This window comes from Histoplasma capsulatum, assembly GCF_000150115.1.
Source record: "Histoplasma capsulatum G186AR genomic scaffold supercont2.3, whole genome shotgun sequence".
Taxonomy (NCBI): domain Eukaryota; kingdom Fungi; phylum Ascomycota; class Eurotiomycetes; order Onygenales; family Ajellomycetaceae; genus Histoplasma; species Histoplasma capsulatum.
Window position 1 is genome coordinate 2,281,183 of NW_025544803.1, and position 26,254 is coordinate 2,307,436.

Consider the following 26,254-nt stretch of genomic DNA (forward strand, 5'->3'; position numbering starts at 1 on the left):
CAGGTAGATACGGGATGGGTAGTGCTTTGCGAGCTGGAGGGCGGTTTGCTTGCCGAGTCCAGAATTTCCTAGTGATATTGTCAGACACATTAGGAGCTCAACGCAGTTCCACTTGTCGACGAGAACCTATAAGTTCTATTATGTGATGTTCAGGGTAGAGAAAATTGTACTGAACATACCTCCTGTAACAAGTATAACTTTGCCGCTTAAATTCCCAATATCACTCTCCGGCGTAAATACCCTTCTACCCAAAAGTTTTGAACTAATCTGACTCACTGTCGATATGACATACATCAGATTCTCTACTGGGTAATGCAATCCGCCAGTTATGAACCGTGCTGTGGATACAATCTCTTGCCACACACTGGGAGTATTCTGATCTGCACGAGCCGGTGGGCGAGCCACCGAAGGAGACAGATTCGTAACAGTTCTTTGACACTCTGTCACTCCATTGTTGTCGTCGATGCCATCGGTTTCTTTACTTCTGCTCCTAGATGCAGGGAGAGAAGGTGTGGAAGCGCCGTTCTCCTGAACCATTCCGCTTCTTCGATAGTATGTACACTGTCGTCAACCCTCGAAGGGGCTCAGACCTGTTGCTGCAAATATCCACACACAAAATTCAGCTGATGGAAGCAATACTCTTGATCTTCTTGATGGCTCTGTACTTCAATATTTTCAGTTTGACTTGGAGTTTCAGCTTCCGTATCCTTTGCTTGGGATATAATCCGGTCCTATTTATGCCGAGGGCAGCAAATATACTCTTGTTTCCTCTTTTCTTTTTCTTCCGCGAAACCGGGAGATAGAAAGGGAGATTGCCCATGTATATGTGCAATTGATGTACCAAGAACGAAAACCCGGAGGCGGATGAAAGAAACAAAGTTTAAACAATGGACGGAGAGGAGCTTTGGGACATTTCTTGGGTAATTGAAGAGACTGGGAAAGACAAGCTGAACAAGCAAGATGTTTTTGTCCAGGTAATCGTTAACGAATGGAGGATGGAAGCCGTCGATATCGATTTTTCCATCCTGTCTTCGGTGTGCTCTGGGAATCCCTGCTCCATATTGATCTGTGGCTGATAGACGTGGCCTGCACGGGCCACCCAACCTCGGCTGTTTCCAGCATTGCCGAAAGTCACGTTTTTATCTGGTCTCTTACCCGGCATTTTCAAGAAGCTGGCTGATGGTAGGTAGTCTAAAGATGGATATTGGTGTCTATGAGGACAAAAAGAAGAAAGAGAGCCAAAATCGTATTTACATTAGCAGAAAATATCCGGAACTACTGTGTACCCACCAAATCTCGAGGAACAAAATGCCAGCGCCATCCCAAGGTTCAACACAAAATATATAAATCCAAGAAGGAAAACGGAGGAACTAGAACTCAAAGCTTTCTACGTGTAAATATATCCCCTGAGCGCCTGTGCCCTTGTGGACCGCTCTCTCATCGCTTAGTGACACGACACTCCTGCGGACATCAGCATTAAGCCCACGTGGACCGCAAACGACGACAGCGCTCTCGCCTTCTGCCAACTCGAGAACTTTGCGGATTATGCCCCGCGAGTCTGGCCGACCAGAAAGGATTCGGATACGTGGGTCGCCATCTGATTTGGGGCGTGGGTAGGCGTTGGGTCGTTGCGTGGTGATGGAGGTGGTGGTTGGAGGTTCATTTGATAGAGCTGGGACTGATGTAGGGGTTGGCTTTTCTTGGATACTTGGTTCTTCGGATGTTGTTAAAGGAGTTGGAGGTGAAGATGGGCCTGAGCAGTTACAGGGAGTGAGGGAGGAATTTTCGTCAGTGACCTTGCGTGTGCAACAACATCCGCCATCTGGCTGGCAGGTGGTCGGTCTTTTTGGTGGACTAGATTCCTCAGCTGTCGAGGTGGAGTTGATGGAAAGGGTTTCAATGGTTTTCTCTTCTATTTCTCCTTTGGCCCCTTCATTTACCTGAGGAGTGCGGTTGGTAAATTGCTGTTGCGCTGGCTGTAGCAGCTGCGGTTGGGATGTTGTCGTTGAAGACATCTCCTCATCGCACGTAACATAGACGCTGAACTCAAGCTCCCCTTTGAAAGCTGCATTACTCTGGCGGCATGCATCTATATCCTGTAACGCAGCCTCTAATTGCTCGGAGAACCAGCTGAGCAGTGATCGGGATCTAATTACCCAGATAAAGCGGATCCGGTTCGTAACTGCGCGGTCGGGAGACGGGAAAAACGATCCCCGCCGTGGTATGTTCCCGAACCATTCGCTTTTCCAGCCCTCTAAAACGTCACGCATCAGGGGCATCGTGAACGTGGCTCCTATTCCCCCGGCAAAGAGCACGAGGCTGTCGAATTGTCGCAGCGGCCGTATCGTTCCGTACGGGCCTTCAACTCCCACCAGCTTAGCATTCTGGAGGCTAGCCCCTCCACTCAATAGGTCAAGATCCTTTGAAGCATGCTTGAAAAAGTTCTTGGTGCCCCCATTTTGCGCGCGCACAAGGAATTCTAGTTTCTCATCCGCGGGGATCGAAGCAATGCTAAAGGGATGGCTTTGGAGCGGAACCAGCCCATGACATGATAGGAACATATGTTGTCCAGGTTTCCAGGATATCACTGGGTTTGGCACCACAATTCGCGTAACATTTCCAGGCAAGGGTGTGAAAGTGGCCTTGTTAGCCCAAAGGGACCGCGAGATTTTTGCACCCCGAAGCCCATGGAAAATTGATAAGTTAGAATATAATACCACGCTAAGTCTGGCGAGTCGACCAAAAACGACGAGCCCAATAGGTATCCACACCCATTCCTTCACCTCGTCCTGCGCATGATACCACACAGCTGCAAGGAAGCCGGCAAAGGTTAGAAGATGCACCAATACAAAGATCTCGTAACTGAGTTTCCGCACGGGTGCCACGGAGACCAAGACTATGAAGGTCAAGATACACCATGACGCGAAACCCCGTTGGGTGATTGGATCCGTGGTCAATTTTACTAGAATGTAATCATATCTGCCCCATGAGCGGAACCAGAATCCCATATGGATAGTTGCGGTGAGCCACATTGTCCTTGCAACCCACCGATGAAGCCAATTTAGTCTCTCATAGCTCGATCCGATGAGGAGGCCGATGATATTGATTTTGTTGGAGAGCAGGATAACGAGGGGTAGCTGTGAAATAGTGACAAATCCAGTGCGATAGCCCACATTCTCCCAGCTCCATTGGTCCATCAAGTTTAATTTGTAGGAGCAGAGGACCAGCACGACAATTAGATTAGCGAGCATTAGCATTACCGGCCCCAGAGGGGGCAAATGCAGTTTGGTACCGCCTACAATGACGGGGCCAAGGGGGTAATTGGAAAGCTCTCTCGTCATGGCAGTGATGGTGGCATAGCTGGTAAAGAAGAGAGATTTTGGTTTCGACGGAGTTGGGCCTGAATCAGCCAGTCTGTCAACTCGTCTGTTAGCATTGAAGTTTCTAGTTTTGGGGATGTACGAAATCGACATAACTCACCTCTGAGCTGCTATTATCTTGTTCAGGACATTGCCCACAGTAGCTACCGCGATGGTGCTCCCCACAACTGCCCAATACATCTTTTGCATGTAGAAGTAGCTGGGAGCGTCTCCAGTGCTCGGAGCACCTCCTCCTCCATGGCCGGCATGGTTCATGTTCATTTTATCAGTTGTTTACCCCGAAGCGTGAGTTCTGCGGGGGAACAGTGTCCGATATATGAGTATAGAATTAAAGCTTGATTTGATATGTATGTATTTATATATCTTCAATTGTTGGGATATGTTATCGGGAGACGCTCTCATAGCCCAACAATACTTTATGATTCTCCCATCGCGGACTACGGGCTAGGACATAGAAACATCCGCCATGGGATAGTAGATATCATGAGAAACGACAGGCAACCCAAAAGTGTTCCGCTGGGCGCTTGAGGGCGGGGCGGGTGTTGGGATGACAATTGTATCAAATCATGCAACAGCCGCTCTTCCTGTGTCGGCAGCGAGACCGACCGCCGTAATTTTCAACAGTCAGAAAGAGAGACAAAATGAGCATAATATTACGCCATGCCCTGGTGATCTTGCTTGTAATATTACCAGCGGGTTACAGTTGAACGTGGTTTATTAAAAGTTGAACATGGTTTAAAAAAAGTGGGTCTGAAAAATAAACCATGCTCAGTCCTCACTCTCTCACTAAAATGTACATACACTAAACATCTTTATACACCATCACTGTATATTACTAATCAGCTCTTATTGAGTTCTTCTACTTCAACATCTGAGACTTTTCAATATATGAAAAGCAGTTATGAATTAGAATTAGTGATCTAGAGTTAGAATCTAGATTAGCTAAGAAATAGAGCTCAGAGAAATATGATAAAATCACTGTCTCTGAAGCATTCAGAGCATTTAGAGATGTGTGAGAGATGTGTGGGAGATATGGCTAGCACATGTAGTTTTAATGGGGGGATTGACATGGTTTATGGTCAAAACCACGCCGAAGGTTATTCCGGCCCGAAAAATTAACCATGTTCATGTTTGAATAAACCACGTTCAACTGTACGCCCTATTACCAGAACAGATTCCACTGATCTCTGAAGCGGGATTTTTGTTTTTTTTTTTTTCCCTTAGCGGCAGCACTGAAACCAACATAATCTGCTCAAGCGCGCCTCCGCCGCCTCGGCTAAACTGGATATAGCCCAAAGCTGGCCTGCTGTTTGTTGACCAAGAAGAGAGGCGACATCTGCAGAAATCGGGTCTGGCGGTCGATTTTGACACCTCGTGGGCCTGCTGCGGGTGGCTTTGACAACAAGGGGCCCCTCGTTGACACCAACGAGGCCTGGACTTCGGGCGGGGTGTGGGAAATCTTTTGAAGAAATCTCGTGGAAGCATTATCTGCGGCTGGCGGAGATTGAACGGAATGACATGGTTGCTGGTTTCCTCCGATATATGCTCAAAATCGCTCCCAAAGCACTCAGTTTCCTCCTGGGATCCTAGGATCTCCTCAATCCGCGACGACCACTGGCAGTCTTTGCTTTGCTGCCATATCTTCTCATCCGCTGTCGTCGTGACCTCTCTACTTAAGTCCATCAGACTTGCCAGGCTAGATATTTATGTTTCGCGTTCGAAGCGTCGCATCCGCTACATTTTTGGTTAATTCTACCACATGTTGAATCGGTAGAGCCTCGTTGAAACAGAGCTACTCCTGTTTTTTCCAGTGTCTCTGCTGCTAAACTGCCGTTCCGAGAGTTATCAGGCGGATAGACAATTACTCATTTCATTCGCGAGAATCCCTGAATCTCCAAAGAAAGATAGAGCATAATATACCATTACATTCTCCAACGAAAAAGATATATCTTCGCAAATAGTACCTATCAGCGAATATCTGGCAAACAATTCCACCCAAAAAACTTTTTCATATAAGGCCAATCCCAAAAAATGTCGCCGTCCCCTCATGGTGATGGTGGCCACGGCGGAGCCATGCCATCATCCTCCGATCCCGGACTCGCCATGGTGATGGTCTTCCAAAACATCCAAGCAACCCCTCTCTTTAGCAATGCCTGGACCCCGCGGTCCGCCGGTGCCTACGCAGGCACTTGCATCTTCCTCCTCCTCCTCGCTGTGCTGTTCCGCGCGCTGATTGCGGCCAAAATCCAACTAGACCGCCGATGGGCCGCCGCGGCATATTCTCGTCGATATGTCGTTGTTGCTGGCCAAACCCCGGAAGCAGAACGTATACAAAACGACCCCAACGCGTCCACAGCCAATCTGGTTACGTCTAATGGTGTCGAAGAGAAAGTGAAGGTTGTCAGACGGCCGCTGAACCGTACACCGCCCTTCAGGTTCAGTGTTGATTTACCACGGGCTGCTTTGGTGATGGTTATTGCAGGTGTAGGATATTTGCTGTAAGATTTTTTTCATCCTTTTTCCCGTTCTTTTCCCATTCCTATTTATATCATTGGTGAGTGCAGGCAGACTATGGCAGAACTAAAACTAATGGGGTATTTTATAGCATGTTGGCTGTAATGACGATGAATATTGGCTATTTCATGTCTATTCTTGCTGGTGTCTTCGTTGGTGACCTTGCTGTTGGCCGATTCGGCAGTTCAGAAACCCATTGAAATGACAATATCCGCGTTCCTTTCTTTTTGGGTTACGAATGCTGTATTGACGTATTTCTCGTCTACAAGAGATATACCTAATGATGCCAGGAGTTTTAGTCTTCCATTTATCCTGTATATAGTTCTTGCCCTCGCCTGTTTTTCTTTTCTCTTCCACTAGATGTAGTAGAATGGAATAGATCATGCGGGTTGAATTTTCATGCATGTTAAGGATATACTTCTGGCCCCTCCTGCCCCCACCTTTAGGGTTGAAATGTTATTTCTTGGGCGAGGGTGGCATAAAACGTGCCATGAATCAGTTCCTGGCTACCCCTTTTGGGTGGAACATGTACTATATATATATATATGGGATAATATCCAGAGTATCCTTATATACAAGAGCGATTTCGTTCCGCTTCCCACAATCTAGTCCTCTCGCCATCTCCAATCCGATTAGCTCAGCAACCCTACGGGTAGTATGGATATGCGCGTTCAAACGCCAGGCACAAACTCTGGCATTTCAAATGTACAGTAGGTTCTGGTCCCTTACCGAATCGGTGGGTCATTGTGCATCGAGGCTGAGATTCGTGGGGAGGATTCTTCCTCGTACAACAATTGATCAAAAGTGACTCCGCCAGAGCCAGGCTCGAGGGATTACGGGCCTTGAGTTTTATTATGCTCAAGCGTAACATAACCTGGATGACGGAGAGTATTTCTCCGGTTTAATAGCCATTTGGTGGGAGAGGACGGGACAGTTCTCCGGGACAAGTTGCTTCCTGGATTACTTGGGCAGTTATGATTCAGATGTGTGCGCATCCGTTGATATCACAGGCAAATCGACTACATATCTGCGAAATATCAACTTCCTACTATCGTTTGGCTCTTCTTTGTTCATATTTTGTCAGAGCTCCCCGCGCTACCATGAGGCGTGGAGATGCCCAGTGGGCGGGGCCAGCTAAAATCGCATTCGAACACCTCTTGTGGGTAGGTGGCTCCTCCCATGCTGTGAGAAGAATTGAGCAGATTATCATTGTTTTGGTTCATTATTCCCTTCGTTTTACCCTTCTCTGATCCTTTCCTTTTTCATTCTTTCCTACATGCAATTTTCTTTTGTTGGCGGCAGGAGTTTGTTTGCGACAGTACAGCGTATACATTTCGAGGAATTTTTTATCCTTGCAGAAAATTTTGCTCTGACACGGAGAAAATTATTAATGTGCTCTAGGGCGAAGGCATTTATCTATGTGCAATGCTTCGAGAATTCAAAATTCACTTGTTCCGCGCTTGAAGCCCCGCTAGAGCATGGCATAAACTGCGTATGACCAACGAACATGGTATGTATGCTTAAGGGGGAGAGTGGTATGCAGTTTGAATTACCGATACCAATAATAAGAATGGGGTTTCGGCATTAGGCCATCAAAGTGGAGCCTGCGATTGTTTCTTATCACATACCGGGCGATCACACTGTGCTAGAGAGATATGTGTGGGGAGGGTCCTGGTCTTACCATGCGCCATGCCGCAAGTCGCTCGAGATGATGATTGTTGCAGCTTTCTTAAATAACCACGTTGTGCGCTCGTGCGTGGGTTTCCATTGCTCCATATTTATTTTTTTGAAGTTGTAAATTGCGCATGATAATTCCTTGTTTCCAGTCCATATACCATTTTTGTTGTCGTTCAGTGTGTCATCAGATCGTTAGCTACTGTGCTGACCAACCTGTTTTGTTTTTCCACCTGCATTCCCTGTAAGTGTTGAGTCTTCCATTTTTGATTTGCGTTGTAAGTTGAACAATTTCAATGGTGTCTTTGGCCAATTGAGGTTTACTTCGTCAATTTCTATTTTCACATTCTCTCACTGATATTCGTTAACTGATACAGATTGAAAAGGTCCCAATCTCCTAGAGAAGTCGATTGAACCAACGGAAGCTCGCTGAAGCCGCAAACATGCACGTCCAAATGCACCTCCTCCCTCTAACATTCCTTCTGACCCTCGCCTCCGGCCACTTCGACCTTGTTGAACCACGTTCCCGCGGCAGCGACCATGATAAACTCGCAGAATTCCCCTGTGGTGGCCTGCCCGCCTCTAGCCAACGCACTCAAGTCTCCCTCACTGACCCAGAGCTCAACATCGCGCTGAAAATGGGCCATGATCACAGCGCCGTCCAGGTCCTTTTGGCACTGGGCTCAGACCCAGGCACGAATTTCAACATCACTTTGGTCCCGACGTTCGCACAAATAGGTCTGGGTGATTTCTGTCTGCCCGATGTGGAATTGAGCGAGGAGAAGCTTGGCACACGGTTGACGGAGGGCATGGAAGCAACGCTGCAAGTTGTGACCAATGGCGATCCCACAGGTGGATTGTATAACGTGAGCTGCTCCTTTCTCGCATTCATATATATATATATATATATTTTCAAGATTGAAGAGCATGGGCTGATGATTTTATTCTACTTGTCTTGCGAACAGTGCGCAGACCTCGTGTTCACTGCTAGCGCTTCTGATGACTCCCCAGATGGTTCTTGCAAGAATGGCACAGGTGTTACTGCCAGTCCTTTCCCAACCTCAGTCGGGCGTATTAATGCCAATGAATCCACAGCTAATGGGGGCCGCCAAGGTGGATCAGGAGGTGGAAATGGCGACAACAACCAAGGTGGCAAGAACCCCTCGGGGAATGCTGCAGCATCATTGCAAACTGCTGCTTGGGGAGTTTTGGGCGTGGCAGTTTTGGCCGCGGGCGCGCTCCTGTAGTTTCTGAAACTTGTGCAGCAAATTTTGTTCATTTATTTGGTCCTCGCTTTCTTCTTGTTCGCGGATTGTTTTTCACGTAGATTATGTTTTGGGTGATAATGGGAACAGTGCTTTTTAATGCTTTTTCTCTTAGTTAAGACGCCCCCGCTAAGGTTTGGTAGAAGGAACCAAAGCGGCGAACCAAGGCAGAATATGCGAGAATCGCTGAGACAAAGCCCTGTTCACGGTGCAATTTATCTCAAGTTATTCAAGTAAACTTGCGAGTTGTTGATTCTATCATATTTTTTCACTTTCGTCGCAAGAGCTTCCTGGACCAATCATGGCTGCAGCAGCACCGCTCGTTGTCCCCGCCCTGACAAGGCACACTGCTACCGTTATCATGGCCCATGGATTGGGTGATAGGTTCGTCCTCCAATTCTTGCAGCCCTCTAAGGGTTTGGTGACTTGTCTTCAGAAGTTAGAGGACGTGAGAGAATTTGGGGGGGAAATGAATAAGAGTGAAATATCTGACTTTCAATTTTGTCCGTTTGTCGATATATAGTGGTGCAGGTTGGTATGGATAAATCTCCCACAGGCCATACATGCAATACCGTGCTGCGGCGCCAAATGTATCAACGAATTTCGGTTATTCAACTGACGAACTGAAACTCAATTATTTGGGAGTGTAAAGGCTCATGCTTGCGCAAAATTGGCGGCGTCGGGGCTTATTCGATGAGGTTGCATTTATTTTCCCGAATGCGCCATCTATTCCTATTACTATTGTAAGGAAATTATACCTACTGATGGAAGGGAGGTTCAGAAATAGATTGGCTAGAATATTTTATGAACAGAAGTCCGCTAATGTGCAGGTGTGATGGTTGGATATAGAACTTCGGAATGTCGATGCCAGGCTGGTATGATATCGTGAAATTGGGAGCGAACGTTTGTTTTAGTCCACCCCCAAGTCATGATCCTGCCGCAGAATTATAATTGCTAAATAAGGACTGATCACCTTCAAATCACAACATCAATAGGTTCCTATTGAGGAATTTGCCAGACTCCAGGATGAGCGCGGAATCCTGAAATCACGCGATTATTTCAACACCCTGATCAAAGAAGAAATCGATAAAGGCATAAGCCCTTCGCGTATCATTCTGGGAGGCTTCTCTCAAGGTGGCGCCATGTCGCTTTTCACCGGTATTACGCAGAGGGAGAAGCTAGGTGGCATCTTTGGTCTCTCCTGTTATTTACCATTAAGTGAGAAGCTATCAACGTTCATGCCGGATGGATTTCCGAACAGACAGACTCCCGTTTTCATGGCTCATGGCGATTCCGATCCTACGGTGTTATATGAATGGGGTCAGAGGTCGGCAGATCATATAAAGGGACTGGGAATGACGGTAGAGTTTAATAAATATCCGTATGATTTTGCTCCTTCTCCTGTCACCTATGTTCTAGCCACAGAATACCGCTTCCTGGACTCTCGAAGACGCTAACTCCAATTGCAGTGGTTTAGGTCATTCAGCGGACCCGATGGAGATTCTAGACTTACAGAAATTCTTAGAGAGGATAATTCCAGCGGAGGGAGATAAGCAAGACGCTTCCAAATCGTGACTAGATACGCCAACAAGCAGCAGTCAATGGGGTCCCAGGACATCGATATTTGCCCTATTAATCATGCTGGTCGTGCTGATTGCTTCAAAGCGAATATCACGATCAACGGCTAACAAATAAAAAGTGGATGTAATCATGAATTGGATATGGCGAAAGTAAAGCCGTCATTGATAAATATACACGCATGTGTCACCGAGTGTTAGATCGGATTTCATTTAAAACCATGGAAGTCATTTAGCTGACCTCCCTTCTCTTGAATATCACAAAAACCATTGAGTTGGCCATTGTTATATGCAGTGCCCCATTTACTATTTACTTTGTTTATGTTTCGATATATATTGCTCGTTGCTCATGTTTGATATGGGGAAACTCAATCCTCCGTGGCCATGACGTAACCGATCCAACAAGCTGTTGAAGCTCACCATCGTCATTCCAATCTGACTCAACTCAATAGCTTTACAATCACAACAATAAAAACAAGTCATACGCACTCTCTTATACTCTCGCTTACAGACCATAGAATAAAAGAGTTCTCAAAATGTTCCGCTTCGTACGTCAAATGTTATCTCCATCCGTAACCTTGATCTCCATTCCAATTGCCAACTAACAAAAAAAAAATCAGCACAAAACCCTCGACGTAATAACCCTTTTCCACAAACCCTCCCTTCCAGCATCCACCCGCGTCCTCGCCCTCCTCAAACAAGCCAATACCGATGCCGCCACCGCTTCAATCCGTGACGAAGCCTCCGGCGCTCCCGCAAGCCGCCGGTCCGAGTTCGAGTTGAATGTGACCGAGGAGCCGCCTACGCCTGACCAACTGAAAAGTATTTTGGACTACGTGGGTGCTGGTGTGGGCGGGGACGTGGCGAAAGCGAGAGGCGGGGCGGCGATGGCGATGCCTGGTGACCTTGTGCAGGGGGCGCAGGATAGATTGGATGCCATGAGGAGGTTGAAGGAGGATGGGAGCAGGTTCACTAGGCCTGTGGTAAGTTTGAGATATTAATTGGCCTTTTTTCTTTTTTTTTTTTTTCCACACTGGTTCTTGTCTTGAGGAGCGGTGCGGACTTCTACTTTGCTGTTTCGGGGCTATGAAGGCTAACTCATTTGCTTTCTGTTTTTTCAATTTCCCTTATTATATAGGTCGTCGATTGGGATAACGGCACTGCTGTGATTGGAGATAATGAATCCGAGATTCTAAAACTTGTCCGCGAAATTCCGCCCGATACATCGCCGCAATGAACTGAGGCAGGCACGTCAACTATTGATATCATAATAGTCTATTATTCGATGTTCGCTTTCAGGACGCAGATGGCCTGTTTAGATGGGAAGTTGGCAGAGGAATACGTTTTAGCGTCTGGAGAGGAGGATGCTCCGTCACGCCTGAAGAGTTATTTCCAAGGTAGCAGATATGTTGCATGGACATTGTACTACACTATTGGGCAACAGCATAGGTTGCCTCAACGGAAAAAGAGAAGGACATTCGGAGTGTTGGTGATTATCGCAAGGCTATCTTTATCCAGCAGGCAAAGCATGCGCACATTTTGCGAACCCCCTTTAATGGATCAGAGGGAGTAGCTACGCTGACCGCACGGAATGTATCGAATGTGGATGAAATGGAACTGGGCATCTCTGTGTCACATTATTGATGTTTAGTCATTTGGAATACTTGAATCTGGGTTGCTGTTCTGAAACTTGACGGAGCTGGAAATATGTCTGTCAGCTGTGCTCCATCACTATACTATACGTACACTTCTTTGCATAGTATAAAAACTTATTTTGAGGACTATATAGAAATGTCAGCTGTACAATTTCTGTGTCCATCAAACTATGTCCTCTCCCGTTACATTCTATTCTCAATACATTCTCACTGCATCTTATTTTGCTATTGCTGGTTCATCTCTTGATATACCATATCATATTCATTTAGGATTAAATAAAAGACGTGCTTTTTCTATTTAATCTACAAGCCTGAGTCGGAGGAAAATTTGGAGGAGAGGGGATTGAAATGCTAACTAGGGCGGAACCGTGCATTAAAGACTCATTCTGCACGTGCCGTATTTCTTGAGTGATATAGTAGAGAAAGAAAGAAATAGGGCGTATGGGGTTTATTCTAGGGCGGTAGGCGATGAAGGGGAGACAGATAGCGGAGGTAATACCAGAAAAACGGAGAAAAGAGGGGGAAAAAACAGAGAGAGAATGAAAAAGGTCGACGGAAGTCCACGACCGGGCGAAGGGCACCGGATACGCATTAAAAGAATTAGAATGTGGAATATTTAAGAAGAGGACAAAGGGAGCCGTGACAAAAAACAGTAGAAATGATGTAGGACTTGAATAATAACAGAATGAAAGAACGAGGAAATAAATATAAACTGAGCACTTCTGGGGGATAAGAAGACCTGGTTGGCTGGCTGGACGAGGATAAGAAAAATAAATAATAGACAGAGATAAAAAGCTTTAAGGAGCAGCTGTAAACGCAGCAACAAGGAGCGTGAAGGCAGCTAACACAAGATATTGCTTATGGACAGTTTTGAGTAGTTGTGGTAAGGGATACCTAGGACCCATACATGCGAGAATAAAACGTGGAAACAAGGAAAAGGAGAATATAATGTAAATGAACTACACAGTGATGATGAAAAAGAATCCTTAGCGGCATAAACGGCATTGACGCAGAACAGGAGAAACTAATGACAGAAAATAAAACAAAGGAGGTGGAGTGAATATGCAGACAAGTTCGTTTATCGCGCGGAGGCACAGTGACCACTTCGGGTGGTATCCCTTCCGCTCGTCGCCCTCCACCCCGTTACATCCCACGCGGACCTGAATGGTGGGCGAAAGCAAAGCAGATCAAGATATTTGGTTGAAGAAGCCTAGAATATAGAACGTCTGGCTCATTACAATAACAATAAACAACGGAATAATTCGCGGGGCTGCAGCACTCGGTAGAAGCAAGGGCAAAAGATAAAGGAAAACACAACGGAATTAATCGACAAGGAGAAAAAAGGTGTTATTGCCTGGTTCCGCTACGTGTTCGAGATTGAAAAACAGTCGGAGAATGAAAAACGAGCCAGCTCTGCAATCGGCAAAGAAACGAACTCAAGGTGCATTATGGTATCTGTCAATGGGGAATATAAAAAAGGGTGTAATGCAAGCCCTTGCTTCAGGAGCATTGAGATTGCGTGACTCAGATACGTTTAGAATATGGTCCCAAAACCTCCATCGGTGAGGATGGGTTTCCGAGGAGTGCTTCGGCCATCGCTATCGATAGCAGGTTTGCGATGCCTAAGTGGCAAAGGTGTTAGAATGTAAGGACTTAGGTAATAATACGCTGTCAAAATAGGAGGATTGAAAATGAAACATACTTGAAAGTGAAGCCGACAAATAAACCCTTGCTCATTGGGTCGGATCTATCCGCCATCTCCTCCAGAGCCTTCTGCTTATCATGTACTTCCTTATACTTGGCCATATCCGCCTCACTCCCAAAGTCATCAAAGTAGCCTGCGTCAGTTTCCGAGTCCAACTCAGGGACAAACGGAGCTTTCTGCTCTCGTAATGTGCTGAAATCCACCTCTGCGAAATACTCGTGCTCGTGGATCTCCCTGATGTTCTTAAATCGTTGTTCCTTGGCAGCTACCAGGCGAACGATGAGGTCCCAGGTACGCCTTGACAAAAAGTAGTTCGGGTCCTCATACTGGGGTTTCCGCAGGACCTTCTGCCACCGCTTGAGATTCTGCCAGGTTTCGTCGACAGTTGCTCCCGCAAACGGAGGGTACCCAGCTAGAGCCTCGAATAACATACAGCCCAAGCTCCAATAGTCAACTGTGAAATCATATTCCTCCCCCTTCAGGACTTCAGGAGCCATGTAATCGGGAGATCCGACAATAGATTTCGCGTAGTTAACTTCGCGTTGTCGTAGTGAACGATAACCCTCTCGTCTTTCTGCCGCACTACGCTGCTCCATCGGCCTACCAAAGGGAACATTTGTGTTTCCGACTTCTGCTAATTTGACACGCATTGATTCGATTTTGCCGGGATTAAGCATTCCGGCGGCTAATCCGAAATCGGTCAATTTCACATGTCCAGTTGAATCGATTAGGAAGTTTTCTGGCTTGAGGTCCCGGTGAATGTAACCAAGGACGTGAAGGGCATCGACACATGAAAACATTTCAGCAATGTAGAATCGGGCATGGCGATTGTGAAGGACACCGGTATTGTTAAGCAGCGTACGGAAGTCACCTCCAGGAACGTACTCCATGGCAAGATATATCTGTTCATCGTCTTGGAAAGCGTAAAGGAGCTTCACTAGCCACTCACTCTTGGCGGCTGTGAGGATGTCTCTTTCTGTCAAGATGTGTCTGATCTCGTCTAATTTAAATAGAAGCTTTTTGCTCATCACCTTCAAAGCGCACACTTCACGAGTATCTTTCTTTTGTGCAAGGTACACCTGACCATATCCGCCCTGTCCAACTTGAGTAAGAATTTGGAAATCGTTATGTCGAAGTCTGGTCCGACGCTTGCGTAGATTGGCGCGCTCGCGGCCAAGGTATTTTTGTAAAGCGGCTTCGTATTCTTCGGTAGGGGTTTCTGGAGGGAGAGGATAAGCAGCTTTGAATTGAGCATGGCGCGTCTGGCGATTATGCACGTAACTCAATAGATCAAAATAATGATCCAGGAAGTCTATCACACATTAGCAAGTGAATAGTGAGAAATCACGTCACCATCTCACACAACAAGCAGAGAGGGGGAAAACAAAGAATAAACTGACAAAGTTGAGTCACATTCGCAAGTCGTTTCACATTCGGGAGCTGTAGCTTTTCTAGTTCATCTGTTGTGAGACCACGAAGGTGGGATTGGCCTCTTCTGCTTGCTGGCCTGGTTTGATATGGCTCCTGGCGTGAGACCGCTGCCTGGTTTGTGTTGACAGCCGGGTCTCTGCCAAATCGCAGACTATTAGTAGGTGTGTTCTCCTTATTTAATTTCCGAGCTTGATTCGTGTTGTCTTTGCTGTGAATGACACTTTCGCTGAAGGAGGGTAGATCCTCGTGAACACCCGATGGCGCAGCTTTCGTAGGCGATAACGACGGCACATTGAGCGCTGACTTGGACGGGGAGGGCGGCGTGAGTTTCATGGCTTGATCGAATACGCTGGGGAGATCTCTTGCGCCGGGAGGAAGACGATTCTTGCTTGGGCTGCCCTGAGGAGTGCTGAAGGGGCTTGTGAAACCGCTTTGAGATGGCGTCTGCGGGCGATCGTAGAACTCGTTGCCAGAACGAGTGTGCAGGAGAGGCGGGACACGGAAGTCCTGCTTTCCAGCAGGAGATGAAGGGATATTAACCGCCATCTCAGTTTGTAATGTGAATTGATATGCGCGTTGGCCGTGGAGGGTGTAATTGATGTCTGTTATCGGGCGCTGATGATAGCGGCGTCGTTTGAGTGCTATTTACCCCACCAGAGCTCAGCAACCGCGTCGTCAGCCAGAAGAAGCCCACGATGTATGGAGCGAGGGGAGGAGGATATATTGACAGCAGACGGTAGTGAAGTCCTTGGGGCACGGAATGGGTCTGCAGCAGCAGCAGCAGCAGTGTGGAGGACGCAGAAGCTGTTCTGGCTCTGGGCTTGTGCTGCAGCGCCGGTTGTCTGCGATATTGTTTGTTAGCGGGGCTCGTTTGAGGCTTCGTCCAGCGCAAAGTGGCGCCGTTGCTGCAGCAACGAATAGGACGGCAAGAATTGGATTTCGTGCAGATTGCAGCTCCACGCCGCCTGGCCAATTTTATCCTCCGACGACACTCTTCCTGCGTGATGGGGTTACATGAGATGGGGGAGAGGATCCATAAATGATATCCACTTCTTTCGACTGGTGCTGTTAGCCTGCGTACGCCCAGCTGGTGGCGTCAATCACTGATGTCAACTCATTGAAGGATTCTACAAACTGCGAACAGGTTTTTACTGAAATTAATGGGGGACTGTGGGAGTATAGACTCCTCTGAGTGTCTTCAGAAAAGTGAAAATAGTCCCCCTTCATATTTAATCAAATAAGTAAGGCCTATCAAACTTTCGCAGAGCACCACCACTACTGCTCTTTCGTTCATTCTGTTACATGTACTGTGCCTGCTCGAGTTTGTGCCTGTGGACAAATATCTGCACATACATGGAGCAAATGAAAAAGTGGATGCTTCAATTCTTGTTTGAATGAAAAAAAATTAAGTATATATATAGTTAGCTATGATGTCACCGCCGGACACCTGAGAACCGCCAGGCAGGTGAGATATGAGTTTGGTATCCTGTCCCAGTGTATGCGGCATCGTTTCAGCCATAGTGGATATCGCTAAATGGCGACCTGGAGTGGTCGTAAAGGGCTTGCCCTGGTTGTGGATAAGAGGTGGTTAGCGTGCTGCTTGCCAGCAACAAATTGCCAGAGATTTGCTGTGAGGGGCAGTCAGCGGTAGTTCATTCGCTACTACAGCTGCCAGGCGATAAATTATCGGTGTTATCAAGATTGGAGCCCAAGTATTCCGATCGTGCGTACAGTTTTGTTTTTTTTTTTTTTTTCGATGGGACCATGTATATTGGCACCGCTGTGTTCATGCAAAGCTGAAGAATCAGTGGCCTAATAATAATAAAGACATCAGATAGATATGATGTTTGTTTCGTTTGAGGAGCTTGTTTTTATTATTGAGCTTGCTTGACTCGAATCTCCCATGTAGGGGATTTTTCTAATAGTCATGGATCTGCAAGAAACTTTTCTGAAGGAGACTATAGTGAAGCAATCAAACAGGATGGATGGATTATATGCAAATGGCAATTTTGTTCATCAAGAATGGAAATGACAATGGCGAAGAGGAAATTATCGTAGTAATTGAGCGGCGTAAAGTCGATATTAAAAAAGAAACCGGAGAACATCTGGCACCGAAGATACAATTAAGAATAGCAATAAAAGGAATTAAAATCTCAGAATCCACATCAATTTGCCTGCAGTCCTAGGAATATCACATTCTTTCCTTCCGTTTATTAACGCCCGTATCCGATCCGGTATGCTGTCCGGGCCAAATATGAATGTCAAAGGGGGGGACAAACAAAATTATATATCTGAAACCATAAAGATAGAGACGAGCAATCAAACTCCAATTCGGGGAAAAAATGGAACAGCCGAAGGAAAAACCATTTTCCACTCATTTCATCGTAAATAAAATTATAGATTAAAATAGGAAGGTGGGGGCTAGAGTGAGTTACGTGAGAGCTCTAAACGAAAATATATCCGTGTATATGCGAAATCCTCATCGCATTTTGTAGTTCTGCATTTGGGCCCCCAGGGGCGAAATGGTCAGTGTCACTAGGTTCTCATTCCAAAGGAAATCCAGTAGAGGTTAATTTCTTAACTCGTGGAAATGATTAATTAATAATGATAACGGGGTGAAAGGAGGTTGTTTAGAGGAAAAGAAGGCTGAGTGATGAAACATAAGGCTATATATGACCCACTGGTGTTTCCAGGGAGTCGATAAGTTCGGTCTAGGGAAACCATATTCGAAGTCCGTTTGTAGTGAGCAGCGTAGAATGGCGTGCTAAATTAAAGAGCGAAAGCGTAATATCGTTACAAAATCGTAAGACTAAACGTTCGAAGAATGGAAAAAGCATTCGTGAACTCCGAGAGAAGGAGGGCTATATATTGAACCGCCGATATGGTATGTGACAGAAAATAAAACCGAACAAAGCAACGTCGATAGAAGTGTGACCACATCCGCTTTCTTTCTTTCTTTGTGCTGGTTGGTGGATCATCCCAGAAGAACTATGTGATGCAAAAATTAGCATGTATATTCTCGACAAAACGGTATCATAGAAACAAAATGGCGATAGTAAGGTCTGTGAATGGTCGATGTGGAGGAATGGTATAAATACCTTCCCAGTCCCAATCCTTCATCACCCCGACCCAGTGCAATCTCCCCCGCACAGTGCGCTCGATCTCCATATCATCCAATCCGGGAATAAAAGATCCTCGTCTAATCGGACTAATTGGCGATGAGAACGAACGAGATGTTTTACCTTTTCCCGCAACCGCGATAACTGAAGTGCATGCGTTGTTTGGCCTCTGGTCTGAAAGCTCGAAAGTCGCGGAATTTTCCTCCATCTTCTCGCCATCATGCACGCCAGGAGCGTTGCCAACTCCGTAGATGCTTTTTCGTTTGGTTGTATCGATAGGCTGCACGAAGGATGCTCGTAGCGAATTCATATTCTGCCGATTGAACGCGTCCCTGCGTCGCCATACTTCCCGAACAACCTCAAGGCATCGATCGATGTTTCCAATCATTAATCTCGACTGCATCGCCGCCCACCGCTCTTTGACCCAATTCCGATCCTCTTCGCTTTCCACCTCGCAGCTCGCGACAAATAGGGGATATATATGGACAATTGTTGCCCGCGAACTCAGAGGGACAGTAGCCAATAGCACAAGAACGCGCTTGGCAAGTTCAGCTCCGCACTCAGATGGAATCTCGGGAACTGCTTGATGTAGATACAGCAGAGTTGCCCAGCGATACGCTTGAGCTGTTTGGAAGTTCTGTTGGACGTTTGAAGTTGGATCCTCTGGAGGTTGGAAATACTTTGGAGTCTCCCATTGCTCGATGAGAGTTTTGAGCTCCATTGCCTGTGATATGAGGGGAATAGAGTTACTTTTGGACCTGCGGACTTTCTGGACCAAATTGGCAACTCGGCTTATTAGTGGGAACAGAGTCGTTGCACATCCCATCAGAGGATCAATCTCGTGAACGGACGAATGTGGGAGATTCAGAGTAAAATCCTGAGGAATTGAAGCTTCATCAAATTCGTCGTCTTCTAGCGAGATGAGTCTTGCGACAACATCTGTGTAAAGCCAAGTGTTGTACAAGAACCGTAAGCATGCGATTTCTTTTTCTGAGGGATTAATACGCTGGCGTTGGCGCACCACGGCCTGGTTCAGTAGAACCCGTGCCCCTCGAAGATGCTGCATGCCAGTGGAAATGTGTCGGTCCCAGGATTCTGCAAACACAAGGACAAGAGTCGTAGCTAACGCTTCATCCGTTTTCATGGCTCCGATCCCACTGGCTAGCATACTGATGCTCTGCCGCATATGGTCCATACCATGAACTCTCAAGCGAGGGTTTTCTTTGACACAATGAAATGCGGACAGACAGCATATTGCATGGAAGAGTGCAGGGCAATCTGCGGCAAGGGGCCACACTAAGGTGCGCCAAGGGTTTTCAGATAGCCCATCTTTCACGGATAGAATCCCACAGGTCTGTCGGTCGTACCGAGACAGGAGCATTGCTGGAGATTCTAGATGCAAAGATGGCTCGTAAGATATGGACATTTTCAACAGGTTCTTGAAGCAATCCACTGAAGAGGATGGAGCGTCCCAACAGGATGAAAAGTTGACTTCCGGGATGGACTGTCGAATTATATTTTCCACGTCTTCATTGTCGAAATGTGCAAGAGCTGGAGAGAAATGAAAAGAGGATGGTAGCCATTCAGAGGGACGCTCCAGCAGGTCGACTGCATCGTTCACCAGGCCATTTTCATGTAATTCGAGCGATTGAATGGAGGAGATATATGATGAATCGGTGATAATTTGCGCACAATCATAATCATCTGAATGGTGATCCCGTAGACTTAAAAGAGATGACAATAGATCAGGCGAGTAAATATCATATGTAGAAAGAGACGAAACGCTCTCGAGCGAAGGATATGAGGGCTGGTACTCCCCCACGCTACCTTCCTCTGGCGAGTTAGAATTATAAGGGATTAGAGGACTCAGTACTGAGCAGATCGGTTTGCGGCCGGCTACTATGGGAGATGGCGGTGGTGCATGAAGAGGAGCTATCCATGCACAAAGTTAGCACAAATGTTGGCTAATCAGTTCTATCTACGGTAAATTGTATAACCTTTTTTCCTTTTGGGAGCAGCAGATTTATTCGCAAAACTGGACTCCTCGAATTGCCTCCATTTGAAGTCCTTTTTGTACCCTCCACAGGTAACATTTCTTTTATGGCATTGTTGACATGTCGGCTTCGTCTCGTCACATTTGAGCCTCTTGGTTTTGCACGTCACACACCCTGATCGATCACCAAAAAAAGGGTCAGCTGCTCGTGTCGAGCCACATAAATCACCCCGAACTCTGTTGAGGATTCTTCAAGGAACGGGTTTAAGTGAATGAAAATCCATACCGTTTCGACTCTTTGACTGTTTGGATTTGTTCACGCCCACGGTATGGCTAGGTAACTTGCGAGCAGACTGTATACCGGTATGAGAAGCAGGCGCCACCTTAGATAAAGCCGTTGGCGGACTCAGCGTCCCTTGATTACGGATGCACCTCTTGGGTTGCACAGATCCGGTAGAAGATGTGACAAGCAGAATTCGGTCAGTTTCCATGCCGAAGTGGGGAAATAGGCCTCTCCAAGTACATTTCCACCTTTCATGGAACGCAGAACACGGCAGCAGAAAAGACCAAACAGATATTAGACAACCAGGACAAAAATGCGGCCGATATACAGTATGGAAACCCAACGAAAGAATAATGAATGAGTAGAACAAGGCCTAGTAATTGACATCAAGCAGTCAACTTTGAGGTTGATATCAGGATTAAAAAAGGTATAAAGTTCTATGGGAGAACAAGATCGAAAAATATATCAACACATTGACCGATGGAGGTGATAAAATCAAAGCTGACACCAGCCCGGGCTCTCGCACACAAGCAAGCGGAGGTAATGCGGGGATGGAAACCGGGGCCAGGACAGATCGAAATAAAACAGGAATGCAACACTAAGAGCACATTTGTTTCCAAGGCCAAATCCACTCCAAAAGGAAGCCGGAAAAATAATATACGCTAACACAAGGAAGTGGAAACAGAGAGTAAGAGAGTGATGACACGGACGACGGTGACTGATGAAGAGAAGATGAAAATTGAGAAGAGAAAATGGAGAATATATGGAAATGCTGGCGATCTTCCCCGAGAAGATGATACAGCGAAACAGGTAATACCATACAGGGCTGATAACGCAGCGAACACATCATTGTGCGTATCGAGAGCTGTCATGTGGCCAGCCCACAAGTGGGTTCGAGGCCGGATTCCCACAACCTGAACAAACTTGGTGCGAAGGGATGGAGAGCTTCCTCCGCCGAATGGGGACAGGAGGAGATTTATTAGCTTACCGTGTGACTGGTGTCTTGATTCGTTGTCCCTGGGGTCTAGAGCTTTCATGGACTGGAAGTGTTCGATCTAGTACACCACAGATCAACATTCCAGACGGAGCTTTATTAGTTTTGTGAGAACGAATCAGCACGAAGCCAATATTGTCAGAGCAGCGGTACCTGTATCATAGCCACGAGATCCAGGCACGCTGTTCTGAAGCTGGCCCTGTTACAATTCACATCTCACATGTAGCCATGCTTTACTGGGACTTGTTTTGAGCCTGTGGCGTGTGCTCTATGAATATTCCTGCAAGTTTGAAGCGCCATTTGTCTATTATTTGCTATCCCGTGAATTGACCGGTGCTTGCGGTTGGTGAGCGAGCCACTCGGAGTATTCGTCGAATCAAGAGTGTATGGTCCAAGAGAATGAACTGGCTTCAAAGGACGGAGCAAGGTTGGGTAGCTAGCGGCAGTGGCACCGAACCCTTACCAGCTGACATGATGACTGAGCCGCTGGCCGGATCTCAGTCTTTCGGAGTGAACCAAGCTTTTGCGACGAGAGTACAAAAGTACGAGTATCCTTTTCTTGACGTTGAGCGGAGAGCGAACACTGGGACAAAAAGCGATGACATTTTCTGATATTACGCTAGGCTTAGAGTGGTTTAGTGACCTCTATATCTCCAGGCAAAAATCATTTTGAGAGAAGAAATGGCACTTTTATTCTCTAACACCGTCGATACAACTGCAAATGAACTAGTCAGCAGAACTTAATAACATAGCTATTCCAAGCTGGCTATCACATCTGCCGGCACATTTTTATGTATTTTCCATTGGCTGTCATTGTTGAATATACTATGAACCAAATGACCAGATGAGCTTGTTATCAATTTGGATCCCTATCCCCAAGGTGCGAAAATCACTAGCTTTTCTCCTAACATACGCCTCGGTGGATTCCTTTCCAGTGATGCGTTTTGTTTCCTCCCTTTGAACCCTTTTCTTTCCCTACGTGACTATGTCTCGAGAGCATACGCTGTCTCGCGATTGAGGTTGGGCCTGTTTGAAGCGCTGCCACATCAACCGGCTCTGAGGCCATGAGCCTCTCGGTAACAGCCACGATGTCTGCTACAAGTCTGTCGATGAGATCGGCAGACATACTTTCACGTACAACTATCCGCAGGGTTTCAGTCTTATCCTCCACCGGTGGAAGTGGGTAATCTATGTTGTGGTCACCGTTGTTAGCTTTGCGCTCCCCAATATACCTTGCAGTTCATAATTCACAAGGACACGTGAACGAGGCAGTATCAGTGACATACTTGGGATGATATACTGCTTCGCACGAAGCAATAAACTGACGCTCTCCTGCTTCACATCCGGGTACTTTTGCTGAACCTCATCAGAAAACCTAAAAGACACTACGGGCAAACCTGCATTATAGTCCGCCGATGTTTCGCCTTCCTGATATTTCAGCAACCCGTTGGTCTGCTCAACCTTTGAGCTACCTTTTTTCCGATGGATGCCGCTGATGCATAGGAACCAGCCCGTGTTCTCGAGCGCAGTGCTTAACAATCGAGCATTTGCTAGGCAATTCTCCATGATTTCTCGGTACCCGTTGAAGCCAAGGCGTATAAAATTGTAATACTGTCCTACCACCTGCATTCCAGGCCGGGAGAAATTCAGGGTAAACGTCTCTTCTGTCCCACCAAGATAATGGAGCTCAAAAATAAGGTCGCTTGGAGATACGCCCTATCCCGCCATACGATCCAACCAAGGCCCGCGTATACCAAGCCGAATTTATGACCAGATGTATTAATGGATTTCACACGAGGAAGTGCAAAGTCCCTATAAGTTTATTAGCTGACGGTTTTTGTGCTGGCTGCCAGAGATAATCACCATTTAGGACCTCCAGCCTGAGCGTAAGTGAATGGCGCAACAAAGCCCCCACTTGCACCATCGACGTGAATAGGCACATCTATACCAGTCTTCGCTTCGAATTCATCCAAAATGCTTGAGATCTCTTCCACTGGTTCGTAGTGGCCGGTGTATGTACTGCCCATAATAACGAAGACACCGATTGTATTCTCGTCTAAATTCTTCTTGACAAGGTCTGGATCAAGCCGATACTCGCTTTTCTGAGAGACGTCTAAAATCCGGGCCTCAACGTCGAAGTACCTAGCGAACTTAAGCAGTGCAACCTGTGCGTTCGCGCCCATGATGATGTTTGGCTTCGAGGTGTCTTTTCCCGTCGCTTTCCTTTTCTCCTGCCAGCGTTTTTTCATTGCCAACCCACCAAGGAGGATAGCTTCCGAAGATCCAGTCGTTGCAGATCCAATCGCGTGCTCTCCTGGTTGCGCGTGCCAGAGATTAGATATCATTGAGACGCAATGAGCATGCATCTCCATCAAGGCCGGGTATTCATCGGCATCAGCCAAATTTTTACTGATATTCTCGAACAGAAGCTCGTCAGCTTCACGTTCCATGTAAGTGCCGACGAAACTACGAACATTTAACATCTTTGTTAGTATCATATTTGCCGAATCACCGAGAAATTTGTCTCAGACGGATCGCAGAGGTGGTCTTGGTCAATGTACAGTATATCACCGACCTAGCCAGGTTCAAATTTGGAATCCCATCCAGATCCAGATCATCCCTCAACATCCTACGCACTGCCTCCGCCGGCGCACCCTTCTCGGGCAACTTGAATTTAGGAATTTCTTCATGACTAGCATATCGTGTGGAGTACGGGGTCATCGACCCGGAGACATTCTCAGTCCATATGCGTTCACTTTTTCTACGCTTGGGGTCCTTGCGTAGATCCTCGATCAGTTGGTTGACGTCAACCTATGCTCCTCATTGAAAGCCGGTAGATGTGAGCAGAAGTCATTTGAAAAATGTTCCAAAAACAATGTCAATAAAATGGGGCAAAGCAGTTTGCGTGAAGAGGCAATCCTCTCGACTTGTATGTTTTCTTCTTCAACAAAAATGACTCTGTATGGAATCTCACTTACGTGCGCTGCAAGGGTCATTTTGGTCTAGTTTTCACTCCGCGATTCCTCAATGTAACGAAGAATGAAGTCCGTGTTTGAATATCAGGCCAAATAACTGGTGATTCCGCAAATTAGACAATTCCTTACAAGCTGTACATGTACATGCGGATAATCAAGTTTCCTTAAATAATGTTTCTTCAAGCTCAAGGAAGACGCTTAGAACGTATGTAGATGAGTTGCATATGACGTAATTTGCGGTATGCTCCGGACTCGTTAGCTTTTTCTCCTCCGAGTACTGAAAGTATCCCCCCCTCCTCCTCAATTTACACAAGCGGTGTATTTTTGTTTTGCAGCTTGTTGTCTTGATTGTCATGCAGCCGCGCCGGTAAATGATAGCCACATAATCCATAAGCTCTACGCCGCATCTACCCATGTATTTGCGAGAGATAGCTCTCTCCACAAGCGGCGAAACCCAAGAGTCAACAATTTATTATATCCACTGGAGTCAATGCCATACTCTGTTGAAATTCATTCAATTTTTGGGATGCTGGCGAGTCTGTTGTTGAGCAATTAATGGACTACGAGTACTATTCATCATCACCATTGTCCACTTCTTCACAAGGACTCCACCCAATCAGATATCTGGTAAATCTACCTTCTTCTCAAGTGTTCAATCATAAAGTATGCCGGGGCATTTTTCGTCATCAGTGCTCGAACTGGTAGGGAAAGCGAACTGTTTTTGCTAACGTAGAGTTGAATGAAGCCATCTGGGGATATGGGATATTAAGAGATGTGATTGTAGCTGTGTTTACACACCGAACATATCGGAGAAAAAGGAACACTTGAAAAGCGCTGGGGAAATTGGAGTTTGTTTCCAGTCAAAATTCATTGAGCTTCAACTAAGTTATGATTCTTAATGACGTCACTTTGCTTAACTTTATCAGCAACTTGAAATTACGAGGGCAGTTTGGCAGCTACTAGTACAGAAGAAAGTCAGGAAGCCTCTCGTGTAACAATGAGAGAAAAAGCTGAGCCGGGATAATGACTATTTACGCCGTTTCTCCCGGAGCTGAATATATTCAACCCGGAAGAAGCAGTTCTGCCAGAAGGGACTCGGTTCCATTCCAGTACGGCGTAAGTTGTTGATTGTCATGCGAGCTGCCCACGCCCGTTTTTGACACCGGTTCATATTCTCCAGGCTGCACCAAACCCTGCATGTTCGCCGAAGACATTTTCATATACAAATAAGTTTTTAATTGTTCCTGGAGCTGTGGATTTTAGCGGCAGGAATTCGATTAGACTTAGAATAAATGACTCTGCGGGAGGTCAAGTAAAAGTGACTACAGGAGCTTCAACGGGATATCCACTACATGTCACAATGTCCCTAACAGGTTGCACACGGTACCAGCTTTGTGCAGTTATCGCCAATATGGGGTTTGTGAACTTGAAGTCCCTGAGCGAGATGTCGAGCTTCAGCGAATTGGTGCCATAGTATCCGATGGACCTAGCTGGATACCTCCATTGACACAATGGTCGTGTATTTGAGATCATTGGATCCTATGCTTAGCGTACGGCATGTCCATACTCCCACGCAATATGAACTACATCACAAAGAACCTCGTAGGCGCATCCCGGCCCATGGCCAATTCGACATTTAACAAAGCTCCGCGAGAAGTTACGAAGGGAGACATGGAAGCTGCAAAGCTG

General features: G+C 46.5%; 10 protein-coding genes across 10 annotated transcripts in view; 4 read left to right on the forward strand and 6 right to left on the reverse strand.

Moving 5' to 3' along the window:
• HCBG_02922 (oxidoreductase) overlaps positions 1 to 537 on the reverse strand; it is a gene marked incomplete at both ends in the record, with an annotated part of 2,080 nt that extends 1,543 nt beyond the window's left edge. The window contains 2 exons of the mRNA XM_045429971.1: positions 180 to 244; positions 293 to 537. Coding sequence (XP_045289866.1) covers positions 180 to 244; positions 293 to 537 — 310 coding nt within the window. The remainder of the gene's footprint in view (positions 1 to 179; positions 245 to 292) is intronic.
• Positions 538 to 1,188: 651 nt separating this feature from the next.
• Positions 1,189 to 3,635, reverse strand: HCBG_02923 (ferric reductase transmembrane component 3; the record flags this gene model as incomplete). Its single annotated transcript, XM_045429972.1, has 2 exons — positions 1,189 to 3,414; positions 3,481 to 3,635. The coding sequence occupies 2 exons, from the start codon at positions 3,633 to 3,635 to the stop codon at positions 1,371 to 1,373; spliced, it is 2,199 nt and encodes a 732-aa protein (XP_045289867.1).
• Positions 3,636 to 5,399: 1,764 nt separating this feature from the next.
• On the forward strand, positions 5,400 to 6,159 carry HCBG_02924 (copper transporter; the record flags this gene model as incomplete). Its single annotated transcript, XM_045429973.1, has 2 exons — positions 5,400 to 5,878; positions 5,986 to 6,159. The coding sequence occupies 2 exons, from the start codon at positions 5,412 to 5,414 to the stop codon at positions 6,092 to 6,094; spliced, it is 576 nt and encodes a 191-aa protein (XP_045289868.1).
• Positions 6,160 to 7,675: 1,516 nt separating this feature from the next.
• HCBG_02925 (expression library immunization antigen 1) lies at positions 7,676 to 9,063 on the forward strand (the record flags this gene model as incomplete). The annotated part of the gene is made up of 3 exons (XM_045429974.1): positions 7,676 to 7,812; positions 7,946 to 8,434; positions 8,534 to 9,063. The coding sequence occupies 2 exons, from the start codon at positions 8,012 to 8,014 to the stop codon at positions 8,813 to 8,815; spliced, it is 705 nt and encodes a 234-aa protein (XP_045289869.1).
• Positions 9,064 to 9,134: 71 nt separating this feature from the next.
• Positions 9,135 to 10,408, forward strand: HCBG_02926 (acyl-protein thioesterase; the record flags this gene model as incomplete). Its single annotated transcript, XM_045429975.1, has 4 exons — positions 9,135 to 9,281; positions 9,683 to 9,736; positions 9,829 to 10,214; positions 10,303 to 10,408. 4 exons carry the CDS (start codon positions 9,135 to 9,137, stop codon positions 10,406 to 10,408), a joined length of 693 nt encoding a protein of 230 aa, XP_045289870.1.
• A 538-nt stretch (positions 10,409 to 10,946) lies between these two features.
• HCBG_02927 (uncharacterized protein) lies at positions 10,947 to 11,647 on the forward strand (the record flags this gene model as incomplete). The annotated part of the gene is made up of 3 exons (XM_045429976.1): positions 10,947 to 10,958; positions 11,031 to 11,393; positions 11,549 to 11,647. 3 exons carry the CDS (start codon positions 10,947 to 10,949, stop codon positions 11,645 to 11,647), a joined length of 474 nt encoding a protein of 157 aa, XP_045289871.1.
• Positions 11,648 to 13,582: 1,935 nt separating this feature from the next.
• HCBG_02928 (serine/threonine-protein kinase sid2) lies at positions 13,583 to 15,747 on the reverse strand (the record flags this gene model as incomplete). The annotated part of the gene is made up of 3 exons (XM_045429977.1): positions 13,583 to 13,687; positions 13,768 to 15,082; positions 15,171 to 15,747. The coding sequence occupies 3 exons, from the start codon at positions 15,745 to 15,747 to the stop codon at positions 13,600 to 13,602; spliced, it is 1,980 nt and encodes a 659-aa protein (XP_045289872.1).
• A 2,428-nt stretch (positions 15,748 to 18,175) lies between these two features.
• On the reverse strand, positions 18,176 to 20,804 carry HCBG_02929 (uncharacterized protein; the record flags this gene model as incomplete). Its single annotated transcript, XM_045429978.1, has 4 exons — positions 18,176 to 18,189; positions 18,300 to 20,252; positions 20,318 to 20,488; positions 20,600 to 20,804. 4 exons carry the CDS (start codon positions 20,802 to 20,804, stop codon positions 18,176 to 18,178), a joined length of 2,343 nt encoding a protein of 780 aa, XP_045289873.1.
• Positions 20,805 to 22,287: 1,483 nt separating this feature from the next.
• Positions 22,288 to 24,586, reverse strand: HCBG_02930 (glutamate decarboxylase; the record flags this gene model as incomplete). Its single annotated transcript, XM_045429979.1, has 7 exons — positions 22,288 to 22,305; positions 22,504 to 22,778; positions 22,877 to 23,213; positions 23,321 to 23,402; positions 23,454 to 24,056; positions 24,103 to 24,401; positions 24,569 to 24,586. 7 exons carry the CDS (start codon positions 24,584 to 24,586, stop codon positions 22,288 to 22,290), a joined length of 1,632 nt encoding a protein of 543 aa, XP_045289874.1.
• Positions 24,587 to 25,626: 1,040 nt separating this feature from the next.
• Positions 25,627 to 26,238, reverse strand: HCBG_02931 (uncharacterized protein; the record flags this gene model as incomplete). Its single annotated transcript, XM_045429980.1, has 3 exons — positions 25,627 to 25,815; positions 25,889 to 26,063; positions 26,165 to 26,238. The coding sequence occupies 3 exons, from the start codon at positions 26,236 to 26,238 to the stop codon at positions 25,627 to 25,629; spliced, it is 438 nt and encodes a 145-aa protein (XP_045289875.1).
• Positions 26,239 to 26,254: the final 16 nt, after the last annotated feature.